Consider the following 13680-nt stretch of genomic DNA (forward strand, 5'->3'; position numbering starts at 1 on the left):
TTTTGTGAAACAATTTAGTTTTCATTCATACTAACTACTTTTTTCAAAGTGATCCAAATGAGATATTACGGCAAATGTAGTCATTCATTTAATTGATTAGAATTATCATTAAAAATGCATTCAATAAAGCATTAGAAAAGAAAATTGTGAATCAAGCATTTGGATTATGTTTTTAAAAGACAAACAATACAGAGACAATAATGTTTCATAATCTAAACACTTGGATGAGTTTTTAAAAATATTCAAATTAATCTATTATGATTTAAAAAGGTGTTCAAAACCAATCATTTACACATCTTATCAAGAACATGCAACTGCCAGCGAAGAAAGGACTACGTTGGGGTGACATGGTGAATATTTTAATCACACAATTTCACGTGAATATTAAATACAGTTTACACAGTTTTTATCTTCAGGCTTTCAGGGAAAAATGCACATAATTAGAAACACTTGCACCGCTAATTGTGGCGTTCCCATCCATTTCTTGAGGTCAAAATATGTTGGCAATATAAAAAAATAGCTGAATTTATATTTAGACATAATAAAATAATATTTTTTATGTTTTAGGGCGGTGGTGGTATGTGTGTCTTGAAATTTGCAATTATGAGACTGTTCAGGTGTACCCAATGACGTGCTGGTGAGCGTGTTCTCACTTTGAAGACATTTGCCTCGCCCCTGCTGCATATTTCACAATCTGTGGGAAGGCTTCAGTGGTGTCAGTGGCAATAGTGTTGTTGAAACTTGTTGTTGTTGTTGTTGTTGAAACTTGTTTCTCAGACGCTCCTGGTGGACAAACACTGGTTGACCACCTCCAACAGAGACGAGTTCTCCAGCGCGGCCGCCACTCGCTCTTTGTCAGCCAGCTGCTTGTTCACTGTGGCCAGGAAAAACACAACGGAAACTCAAAAACTTGCATTTGTAATTTTTATAATGTGCAATTTGTATATTTTATAATGTAATGCGAGCCAAATTAATGTAAATGTGTCCTACCTGCGTCTTCTGAGGCATGCGTTCCAGGTGTGATGTGTACATCGATCTGGAAGTGGATGCAAATATGTATAAATACAGCGGGGGGTGGGGGAGGACACACACATCAGTGTTCAATTGACACGTGTTTGTGATATTTAAAAACATATAAATAAACTTAAAAAGACCTTGAATCTGTCAGGTAGTGAACGTAGCAGCTTGACTTTGATTGACAGCCCGATGAGCGTGGCCATGCTACAGTGGGGTATGGTGGGTGTGAACTCCACGCCCACTTTACTCTCCGTGTCGTTCACCTGAATCCAAAAAATAAAAATACATATTATTATTACAATGGAATCCATTGAATGAATGCTGAAATAAAAAGACAACAATGAGGGACGATGAGATACAATCGGAGAACATTGGCATAGTCATCAATTTAGTGGTTCTTTAGCAGAATTACGTCGACAAATCCAAAAGACTGCGAGTTAAGTAACCAACTTCTTTTCATGAATTTTTAAAAACACCAAATACATGAATTTCAATAGGTATTTTATTCATATTACTTTTCGAGCTTTGTACAGGTGATAATATCACACCTAGTACACATTTTATGTATTCTTTTTCAAAGCCTAGTTATTTCAATCATAAATATTAAATATACAAAAGGTAAATGCTTTTTTTAATGAAATTGCTTAATGTGTAACTCTTGTAGTTTTTTGGTCCTTAGGGTTTCAAACATCCAGGAATATTAGCAATCTATAATTCTAATATTTGGACGACATTCTAGATGACACCAACACCAGGTATTATTTAGTTACATCCATAGTGAAATAGCAAACACGAATACACTTTTACAATAAACTAGACAAGTAAACCTACATTGACTCTGACTTGCTCCACCACGTTCAGCTCTTCCAGAGAGAGAGGATGCTCGGGATCATTGATGGATCTGATTAGATGTTGTATCAGTTAAAGACAATGGTCTAACTTCTATAAAAGTGCAAATTGAGTTGAGCACGTTTTGCCAAGTATGTTTTGTAAATGTATACATAACATTGAAAAATGCACGAATTTGGGTGAATTTCTCTATTGTGAGACAAATAAAGGTTTTCTCATCTTATAAATACTGCGACACACTTCCAGGTGTCACGGGGAAAAAAATACCGAAGCACTCTTGTTTTTGTCAGCGTTTCGCCCCAAACAACCACTGGTTTCAACTTGCGTGTGACAGTAAGCCCAAAAAAAGGATATCAAAAATTTCTCGATCGTCGATAGGGTCGTGAACTTCTTCGTCCTCATCGGCGGCTGTCTGCAGCCTCTCACCGGACCTCTCGAATATGACCGGGTTGGCATTTTCCAACTGGGTCCCGGCAGACATTTTGTTTCTCAACTTTACAACTACGTACTTTCAGTCCGCGTAAAAGAGTACGAACCTTCGGTCTAATTGTAAGCAAATATGAACGCGAGGGAGCGGTTACAAAACATAACACACGTCCCGGAACAATTATGTATGAGCACACCACTTCCGGAACTACGGGTAGTGAGAGAGTCCATAAAAATGAGGCCCCATTCCAAATATTTTAATCTCACAATACACAAAAACTCCCACGAAATAAGTGGCTAGACACTGACACGTATGCATCTATTTTATTCATTCAGCTACTTCTTTGATTATGACGTCAGTTTTTGTGTAATTGCTCATGATTAGCCCACGTGACGCATGACCAAAATAATACGACACACATTAGGATAGGACAGAGAGCGATATAGTTCAAGAAGCACGAGAGAGACAGATCAAAGCCGTTTTGTAATACTATTTACGCATTATCCAGTATTTACGCATGCCATTTTTTTTTCGTGAATAGTGACATTTAAATGTGTGTGTGTGTGTGTGTGTGTGTGTGTGTGTGTGTGTGTGTGTGTGTGTGTGTGTGTGTGTGTGTGTGTGTGTGTGTGTGTGTGTGTGTTAAATTAATGAATTCACGTTTAGGAATCCTTGTATAACACACGGATTTATTTGTTTAAAAAAAGTAAGTAAAGTTCATAAATGCAACAGAGAGATTATAAATAATTACACAACAGTTTACCTAAAACGTGAGAATTTTTAAGGTTTTCAAAGGAGTATTTTTTTCCTTTTTTTTTTTTTTTTTTTTACAAATGCAGCAGTCAGTAGACGAAAGAACATACAGTATGCAGAAGTCCAGGCTTGTCTAAAAACAGCAGCGGAGCAGTTTTAGGTTATTTTGGTGCGGATACCTCACCACAGAAAACACAGCAGTGAAAAATTATACTTCAGTTGATTTTGTGGTTTCAAGAAAAACATTTTCCCAACATATACTAGAACATTTTCATCCACTGAGTTTATCGCACACACGTCCACACACTGCTGATTATGCTGCAATATATAAAAATAACAACACTCAAAGGACACATGATCAAGTTTGTGACTCTTTCGAATAATTTATAAAACGCTAAAATTGTACATTTGAACACCCCAATTAGTTCTGTACACCAAAGACTATGGTCACTGTTGGTTCCCGAAACCGGTTATTTCGAAACAAATGGTTATTTTTTTTATACATGTAAATCTAAAGTCCAATAGTACACACCGAAGACAAAAAAAAATCAGTGCCAAAACATGACGTCTAGTAACAGAGAAAGAGGTGTGAAATATAAAAACACACCTGCTGTTTATTCATGATCAAATTACAATCAGGAGGAAAACATTCATATCTTCACTCTATTAAAGGAATGTAATATAGTGGATGGAGCCTTGAGATAAAAGTGACTAGATTTATGAGGAATTAGATTTTTTTTATGAAACATCGTTTGGCTGGATTTTTTCCAACATTTTGACTTGGGAGAATTAAAGTTGGAGAAAAGAAATCATTACTGCCACTACCACGTAAAGATTTTCATCAAACTAAATACACAACAAAGATAATTACACATTGAGCATTTATGACAATGTCATTTCCCTTAATTTCAAAGTAACTTGTATCTCAAAGCACCACGGTACATGTAAATGAACATCTGAATTGCTTGAAAACAATGCTTTAGTGAGCAAATATACAAGGAAAAACGTACCATATTGCATCTTTAACCTCATCTTCAGAGTACAAAAAACATGTGTCAAGACGACATTTAAAAAGTTGCAGAAGTGGAAAACCAGAACAAAATGCATTTAGGAAGGTTAAGATTAAGACAATTGTGTTAACACACTTCTCCTCTGTGGGATAGGAACACTCAATTCATAATTCAGCATCATTTCAACGGTTTATCGGGTCCTAATTTACATTAAAAAAACAGTCTTCATTTTGTTTAAAGTGTATCAGTACTACAAAAACACCACAAGTAAAACTCCCTGTGTCCATTCTTTTCTCCAAGTTAACAACAAACATTACATTTTTATACAGGCTTCCCCCCGTAGGACTGTATGTGCTTGTTAAAATGGTTGAAAGCAAAACGTGTCATTACAGTAGGGAACTGTAAGCCCGCAATACTGTAGAACGGCAAGCACAATCGACACACACAGAGCACTTTTTGTTCTGCTGCTGCAGTAATGATGCAACAGGCTGCATGCGAGTTTCCTGTTTGCCTAAAAAAGGAGGGGGGGGAAAAAAAGAAAAAGTGAGGACCGACCGGGCGGTGTGAGCGCAGGAAGTTGGAGACGGGGAACAAGAAAAGTCTAATTTGGGGTTTGAGGTTTTCTTACATTCTTTTAGGTCTGCCATTGTAAATGCTTCTCTGTTACGCGTGTTCACTGACGTGTATTGATTTATTTTTTGTTAATGCTTTATGGGAATGAAATTACTTTGGCAATTGATTTACATTTTATGAGTCTTTCTGTTACTCAAACTGCACATAAAGTGTCCAATGAAAACCCTGTGGGGTACAGTGCATTTGTCATATTGTAGCCTTGTGGTTCCAAAATTGAAAAAAAAAAAAAAAAAATCAGAAAAAAAAATTGGAAAGAGAAAAAAAAATACTATATAAGATAAACTATATTAAATGTATCGTGGCCCTTCTCCTAAAATTTTAGAGCCATTCTCATGCTTTCGTATCTCTGACTGATTGCGTGTGGCTTCAAAAGGCAGCGGCTGGCCAGGTGAGTGATGTGGGAGCCGTTGTTGGCTCAGAAAAGCGGCAAGCTGCTAACAGTCGGTCTGCATGTTGCGTGCGATATAGCGAGAGAAAATGACTGAATGCATTTTAAAATAAGGTTGTAACATAAAATCTGGGGTAACTGAAACCCTGTGAATGTTTTCCGGATATAATCTTAGACGAAATGACTCAATTGAGTTTCAACACAATTTTCTTGACCTGAAGCGATTTACATTCGGAACATGAATTAAAGTTGATTCTGCTTCAAGCTAAAATCTAAACTAAACCATCACCTTGTCACACCACCACAACAGTAATTTGTACTTCAAATAGTGAATAACATTCCAGGTTATGAGCTGGCTATTTTATGTGTGAAGCTCGGTTTACAGTTAACAGTGGGGGTGGGACTGAAGGTAAAAATGCTAATTTTAAGAAAAAAATGCCCACAGGCCCCAGCCCCCCCCCCCCCACCATGAGAAATTTTCATCAATTTAGACTATTTAGGTCATGTATTGCCCTGACAACCAGGAGCGATTGCTGCTGGGAGGTTACCCCAGAAGAACGCCAGGAAAAGAAGACATAGCTGGGATATTTGACTGATCTTTACAACACGACTTTTATTTTTGTGGAATAAAATCTAAAACATGTTGATGCCCTTAAGCGAGTGAAGAGAGACCAAAGAGAGACCAAAAAATGAATACAAAATTTGACTTGCTTCTGAACTGGACCAATAAGCGCGTCTGTATGCAATTGATTGTAAAAGAATGGAAATTCAAGGAGAAATGCTAAAATGTTGTTTAAAATCAAAATTAAAACAGGTGTAAAAAAATAAAAATATAGCAATGTTAATTAATTTAAAAATTATGGAAAAAAAGAATAAAGTTCAAAAATATGGAGTTGGCAGGTGGAGAAACTGTGAGCTTGAGAGTTGTTTATTTTTTTTATTTTTTTTAATTAAAACTGAAATGTGGAAATGGAAAGTAAATATGCTGTCAGGGTTATTTTGTGATTTTTAAATGAACATAATATTGAAATTATTTGCAATAAATTATATACGTAGTTGACAAATGGAGATGATGTGAGTTTTAAATAATTTTATTTTAATAAAAACAATCTGTTTCTTCTTTTTATAATCAAGAAAATTTTAAATAAGGTGATTTTTTTAAATTGGAAAAATTGTAAAGATGTTTAGTGACTTGATTAAATTTACACCTGAGAAATAAATAAAACGAGAGGTTGCTGAAAGTGGAATAGCACATTGAAAGAAGATGAAGAAGAAGAAGAAGAAGAAGAAGAAGAAGAAGAAGAAGAAGAAGAAGAAGAAGAAGAAGAAGAAGAAGAAGAAGAAGCAGCAGCAGAAGTGTCTTGTTACAGGTGAATGGCGGTGCAGATGTGTGTGTTTGTGTAGGTGCTCAAGTCCTTAATGCACACACACTCGCCCTGCCGAGCTTTGTGCATATATGCGGTTGTGTGTGCGCGCACACGTGTGGTTAGCCGAGCTTGGTGATCTGTAGGTCTCCATCTATCCGCACCGTGTCAATGGAGGCCAACGATTTTACTTTGTGGTAAAAGTCAAAAAGCTGGTGTCCGTCCACGAATATTCGGAACCTCTGATGCTCGCAGTGGATCTCCACCTGAAAGCGGAGGCACACACACACACACACACACACACACACACACACGTGTCAAAAATGCTCAACTATGGGAACCATAACATTGTCGAAATACAAGCCATCACGAGGTGAACGTGAACAAAATCAAGATATGGACAAAGTACGATTGAGCGTTTTAGGTTAAACAATGACCAAACAGTGTGAATATTTCTTGATTTATTTATCTAGCTTGCTATTTGCTATCTAGGTGGCTGGCTGGCTATCTAGCTAGCTATTACCTATCTATTAGCGATCTAGGTTTCTATCTATTTGAGTTACTTCCGGGTTGATTGAATGCTGCCGTGTGTGGCTGCCGCTGCTCACCCACAAAATAAATGGTTCCTGTGACTGTAAAGTGACCTTAAGAGTTTTGAAAGGCGCTTATAAATCAAATGGATTATTATTATAAAAGGAATTCCTATTTTACTTGCAGTCCTTCTGAACCAATACATTTGTTTGAAGTCTCCCAAAACAAACAGAGCACACTAATACGCACAAATATCAGCATATTTGAGCGGGAGCCAGCAATCAAAACAATGTGTCACATGTCCCAATGCATGTCCTCACATTGATGAGGAAACACGTCAGCCTTAATCTGCAGCCCGCAGCATCTGGCCACTGAGTTTTATCAGCTGGATGCTCTTGCGTAAACAAGGGACCTAGCGTTAGCATGACATTGAATCCACCAGAGATATACTTACTTCCAATATTTTTTTGACTCATTTTGGAAAAGGGCTTTTTGTTCATTCGACAATCACATGTATATTTTTAGATTCTTGCCATATGTGCTCGTCACCACATTAAGAATTACTAGAGCAGAAATATATGGAGTTGAGGTCACATGACATCAATTCATCACACAAATTAGCTCCAGCTGCCGTCATGGAGAAACAACACTGTATCTGTATGGATGTGGAATTTCCTGTTTGCTAGTTTGTCGCATGGTACCGGAAAAATGCTTTTTGTGATTTCACAACTAACGATGGACAGCATTTAAAAGTGTCATTTTGCTGTGGAATAGCGATCAATTAGAGCAAGGTTGTCAAATTATTTTTTGGCGCTGGCGACATTTGAGTTATCATTTCTTGTGATGGGCCGTTATGGTTGAAACCACACATTTTTAAAAGTCAATAAGAGTCACAAGAAAATGCTTACAATAGCTCTCTCCTTTTTTACATATGAGAATTTAAAATGTTTGTAGATATTTTAGAAAAAAATCATGGAAGTTGCCATTTGTTAGTCACAATTTGTAAGGAAGTAGTGGTTGTGGGCCCCAAAAATGCAGGCAGGAGGAAGGAGCAGGGTGTGTTTGACAAATTGTATGAGATCAAGTCAACACGAAGAAAATCTCAAACAACAAAGTCATCAGAACAGAAAGGTCCAAAGTAGCAAACAAAACCAGGGGTAAAACCTGACAAGATGAAACAAACCTGACAGGGAGAAACAAATAATGACCCGACACTGAATGGTCGTGCCACTGATTAAAATGAACATCGCCTGTGCAGCTGCAGGCGGGGCCCTCCAGTGCATTTTATTCAGTGTATTTTATTTTTTGTCTGTGTTGTCGCACCGTTGCTTGACGTGTAATAGAAGTGCAACATTGATGCTAGCTTTGTTAGCCATTCCAAGGTGTTTTGTTTAATTGTTAACATTAGGTAAAAGCTAAGTCTTCTGTTCCGACTTATTTTGGTGATGTGAAAATTGTGTGGATCTCTTTGTCAAAGATATTAAATGAGCGTGATTTAGGAAAAAAATAAAAACTACAAAGACCACAACATCAGGATTGTTGCAATCGTCCTATGAGGACAGATGCCGCTGGCAAGACAATTTGGACAGATGTGGACACGGCCGAACAGGTCCAAAGTGCTACGCAAGTCCACGTCCAGTTATTACTTTGCCGGGACGCGAATTATTGTGCTGGACAAAACCGCAACATGTTTTATCACTGTCATCAAGACGCGGTTTTGTTTTAAGGAAGGAAAACAATGGACAAGTGGTTATTGTCAACATGCGAGCTTCAAAGGCAACACAAGATGTACTTTTTTTTGCGAATGAAAAGTAGCACACCTTTAAAAAAATCTAAATGTAAATCAACAAATATTCAACAAAAGGTCGGCCATTTTCTTTTGAAGCGGCCATTTTGGGATTGCACTTTGTTAGTTTTGTTTTACAAGCCGCAAATATTCTTCAAAAAAATTCTGGCAATCATTCACAATATATTTTCTAGGATAAAAAACAAATACGGGGAAAAATACAAAATACGAACACAAAAATACACACTAAGCTGTGTCAATTTGTGATGACTGAAAGATTATTACCCGAAAAGGCTGATCTGGGATGAAGGGAAAGTAAGCGGTGGAGGCCTCCTCCTCGACCCACTTTCCAGCAACTCGGGCGTTGCGCAGGAACTGGCGATCCGAGAAACGGGCGGTGAGTTTGAGGGCCACATCGTACGCCGCCTCCTCCTTGCCCTTGTCCTTCTCCCGGCCGCAGGTCAGGCTCACGTCAAAGCTAAAGCGTCAAAGGGGGGTGGGGAGGCAACGGAGTCAGCGCACTTTGGTTTGAAGGCTAATCTGGGATGATCGCGGGAATGAATCATAATTCTGGTTGCTCCTTTGGGCGAACAACTGGCACCGTGCGACTTGGTGTGCACACGTGCGGGAAATGGACACTAACGAGCTTGAGATAAGAACAGGACAAAAGTATTGGGACGCCTCAACGTGAGAGGTTAGTCTGGCAAAGTTTTGCTTTTGGTACAGTCAAATGTTAACATGGATGGGGAAAAAATTATGACGTGGGCTGTAACATATCAGAATATTGGCAATTTGGGAGAACAGTTTTCCAATGTAGAACCATATGCTTGCAAATGTAAATAAATCAGTCTGTTTTCATGCGGGACAAAAAAAGTAAGACATTTACTTCTGAGAGCCAGAAAGTATCAGGATTTGGCCAATCCTAAAGGTCTCTAAATGATGAATCGATTAAAAAAAATATACATTAACTCATGGATTGCCATTCCCGAATTTATTCAGGAATTGAAAAGCATGATGTGGAGCGTCATTCCTGAATTTGTTCGGGTTTTGGGTTGTCTTGCTGGGGGAGGGCCGATGAAGCGCTGGTCAGACCCCTGGCAATGTTTTTCCCTTCCACAAGGGGGCAGAATTTGCCTTTTGTTCAGCCACTCCCATTTCAAGCTCAGATAACTGCAGGCCCATATGAATCAGGAATTAACTCTTTTTTTCTGACGAAAGAAGAGAGTCTCAGGTTTCTTATGCTGCATTGAATGTTTATGTAGTCATAAAACTCAATATTTTATGGGTCCTGCAATTTGAGTGAAAATGACAAAAACCCTGGCACTGGAGTGGATGCATTTTTGCACATCGACTGGCAGTGAATGAGTTCATGTAATGATTAGCCGTTGAATAACAGGCGCAGTAAAAATAGTGTTCAATTCTCATTTTTTTTATGTGTCGATTTTATGGTCAATTTCAAATCAGAGTAACAAAAAAAACATGTTTTGCCTCTTTGCTATTTGGGGTTTCAGCTATTGCGAGTTGGTCTGAAACGCAAGTATCACTGTCACCCAACATGTTGACAATGAGGAGATTCTGAATGGACTCGTCTTACTGCTTATTGATGAATACATTTATTAACTCATTCACTGCCATTCACAAATTTATTCAGGAATTGAAACTATGACGTAGAGTGCCATTCCCGAATTGGGGTTTTGTTTTTTTCTTCCTTGAATGCCGATAAAGCGCTGGCCAGACCTCTGGCCATGTTTTCTCTTCCACAAGCGGGTAGCATTTCCCTTTTTTCCCATGTTAGGGCTTTGTTCCAGCTTCAGTTGTTGTTAAAGCGCTATATAAACCAATATGTATATATTGCATTGTATTTTGGACAGCCGCCCTCATTTCAAGCTCATATAACTCCAGATTAATTTAGGAAATAACTCTCGAGTCTCAGGTTTCTTCTGCTGCATTGAATGTGTATGTAGTCCTAAAACACTATATTCTGTGGGTCCCGGAATTATAGTGAAAATGACAAAAACCCTGGCACCGGAGTGGACACATTTTTCACATCTGGCAGTGACTTAAAGGACAGCCAACGTCACTTTTTTGTTTCTTAATTGACATCAGAAAAACGTTTTATAGCATCTAAAATACCCAAAACGTTGTTTTTATTCAAATGCAAAACACCAAGAAAAATGACTTAAAGTGTCCAAAATTTGCAAAAAACTGAGCTGCGAATTGGGCATTTTCAGAAAGTCCCACCCCCAGTTCATGATGTCACGCCAAGATGTCTCGCATTGCTGCAGAATCAAAACAATGGCTTCAGATTCGGAGAATATGCTTTCTTGTTACACATCCAGTTATGAATATGATTCAAATAGTTCTGAAGAGGAAACATACATGTTTGCAATCGATTAAAGAATTTATTCCGTGCCATTATGAGGCAACATCGAGGGGAGATGTCTCAATGAAAAAGAGGCACAAAATGGCGACCTCCTGTGGCCACCTCCGTTTCCATAGGCTGATAAATTCCTTTTATGGAGCTTGGACGCCCTCTTCTGGTGGCTTTTGGGTGCAACACGAGATCCCCAGACCAAACGAGTACAGCAAAATACATTGACGTGATGGAAGGACCGCTACAATGCGTCTTTTTTCACTCAGGGGCGTTCCATGACGTCACGTACAGACTCGTCACCAACTCAAAAACAAGACTTCCTGAATATTCAGCGCGAATCTTAAAACGTAAAATATAGCTATATGCGGTGGAATCTTATTAAAATACGCTCAGTAGAAGTCATTTGAAGTCATTTTACAAATTATGGACACAACTTGTCCAGAGACGTCGGTTGTCCTTTAAAGTTCTGTGTTGTCCCAATATATTTGTCCATAAGTAATACGGAACATTTGTCATGGATGTGGCTAGAGCGATGAAGTCACCACGAAGCGGGCGGGGAGGCTTAGTTCCACGTTGAACTTTCCATTTAGGGTCAAGTCACACCCAGACAAGTAGCTGCTTTCTCCCCGCCCTGTCATACTGAAGAGGGAACGCCCTGACCGTCCTTGCACACTGAAAGACGTTGCCATTTACCATGCAGCGCCCATATCAGCCATTATTTATTGGATTAGGGTTGGGGGCTGGATGTGGGGTGGCCTGCTCAACAAAAGGATTTCTTTTTTTCAGAGAAGGGCACCATCCAAATTTTAGAATGCTCCTGCAGCAGTGCAGCTTGTTTAAAAATACACTGAAGAAGCAGAAAAAAAATCATTTTGCAACTAATTAAAATGTTACATGTGCACATCTGTAATAACTATAAATATCAGTACCGGTCCACAGGCCATTTGGACGGACTATCCCAAAGCCCTGGGCCACGCACTGGCTGGTAGTCAGTGTTAAAAATAAAAACAAATCTTACCTTCCCACCCCCCCGGTGTTGTTTACGTACTCATGGCTAAGCACCCCCACCCGGATAGAGATCCGGTCCACATGCTAGGTGTCAAGCTTGCCTCCTTTCCATGATGTGTGAGCACTCATGGCAGAGAACGAGGCACTCTGAATTCGTAACATTGTGGACTATCCAAAAGGAAGATTTTTTTTTCAGATGGAGAACTGCATGTCAAAATTGCACCAGAGAGGTACTGAGATGAGAAAGTGGGGAAGGGGCGACTTCAGTCTTTGAAAGTTTTCTGCAATGACCATGTGACATTTAATTCATTCTAATTTCAGAAATGTTTATTTTTTTGTTTTGTGGAAAAAAAGAACAATTTAAAATGTTACCTGTCTGGCTCCAGGTCCACAATGCCCATTACGATGATCTTTTTCCCGGGCCTCATACCACCTCGTATACGTCCACTGAAGGGCACTGTCTGCATATACAAAAAAAAGACACACAGTTTAAAATAAACATAAAAAAATCCAAATGAAAATGGCAGTGGTGAAAAAAAATCTAAATTTTCCTTTCAGTGCAGGGATGGCTGGAGAATGACATGGGTGGTCACCACATTGCTCCGCCCCTGAATGTGAGTGGATATATATTTTTGTAGATACATGGCCAACCATTAACTGGGTGCCTCAGTCCAGGGTACACCCTGCTTCTTTAAAATATATTTTTTCCACCCTGTCCCAAAAAAATATTAATTTCTTTACTCTGAATTATCTGTAGGTGTGTTTGTGATGGCTTATTCATATGTCTGTTACACAAATTAATATTGAAACGTGTAATCGGGACAGACGGCGTGGAAATGGTTGAACCCCTCCACCCCCTACAACCACCCCGCCGACTCATTCATTCTTACCAGCAGCCGTGCAAGATCCTCCTTGTCAGGTGAGATGAGGCCGACACCCCCCAACGAGTCGTTCAGCTGTTCGTCTTCCATCATCTCCCAAAACAATTCATTAAAAATGTATTATTATACAAAGAAAGCGTCCTTAAACGCAACAAGAGAACCCCCACAGAGCGTGTCAATCCTCCGATCACCGGCGAGCCAGGTGAGCCCCGGCAACAGAACGGCTCGCCACGCCGCGTGCACAAAACAGCTTTGTGGGAATCGAACACATGCACGCACACAAAGGAAGCGACATTGAACAACAATCCGCCTCGTCAGGCTGCAAGAATACTCACAATCGCGTCGTTTTCTGCTGCCTGCACCGCCATCTTGAGCCGCATAGGATGCTGTCTGTCCCGGAGGAAGAGGAGGAGAAGAAGGGGGAGGGTGAAGAGGAGGAGGAGAGAAGAGAACGGGGATGAGGAGGGGAGGGGAAAGCTGCCGTGCCGGCCGGTTAGGGAAAGCTGTGTCCGCGTCGTGGCAATACTTCGATAGCCAGAAGGACTTCTAAGTGTGTCGACGTCGTCCGCCTTTCCTGCTGCGCATGGGCCCCCTTAAACGCAGTGGTAGCCGGAGGGCAATCCCCACCTCGGGTGGCTGCTGTTTATCTGCTGACGTAT

The 13680-nt window shown here is 39.6% G+C and overlaps 2 protein-coding genes across 2 annotated transcripts; both read right to left on the reverse strand.

Moving 5' to 3' along the window:
• Positions 1-337: 337 nt before the first annotated feature.
• On the reverse strand, positions 338-2490 carry ciao2b (cytosolic iron-sulfur assembly component 2B). Its single transcript, XM_089012300.1, has 5 exons — positions 2219-2490; positions 1849-1926; positions 1155-1280; positions 991-1036; positions 338-874 (listed from the first exon to the last, which is right to left on the reverse strand). The coding sequence occupies exons 1-5, from the start codon at positions 2345-2347 to the stop codon at positions 774-776; spliced, it is 480 nt and encodes a 159-aa protein (XP_088868426.1). The 5' UTR covers positions 2348-2490; the 3' UTR covers positions 338-773.
• Positions 2491-3618: 1128 nt separating this feature from the next.
• On the reverse strand, positions 3619-13566 carry lgalslb (lectin, galactoside-binding-like b). Its single transcript, XM_089012485.1, has 6 exons — positions 13548-13566; positions 13357-13411; positions 13031-13114; positions 12513-12601; positions 9044-9236; positions 3619-6707 (listed from the first exon to the last, which is right to left on the reverse strand). The coding sequence occupies exons 2-6, from the start codon at positions 13399-13401 to the stop codon at positions 6564-6566; spliced, it is 555 nt and encodes a 184-aa protein (XP_088868611.1). The 5' UTR covers positions 13402-13411; positions 13548-13566; the 3' UTR covers positions 3619-6563.
• Positions 13567-13680: the final 114 nt, after the last annotated feature.

The sequence above is a fragment of the Hippocampus bargibanti genome, linkage group LG13 (assembly GCF_051943395.1).
Source record: "Hippocampus bargibanti isolate YZ-2025 linkage group LG13, ASM5194339v1, whole genome shotgun sequence".
Lineage (NCBI taxonomy): Eukaryota > Metazoa > Chordata > Actinopteri > Syngnathiformes > Syngnathidae > Hippocampus > Hippocampus bargibanti.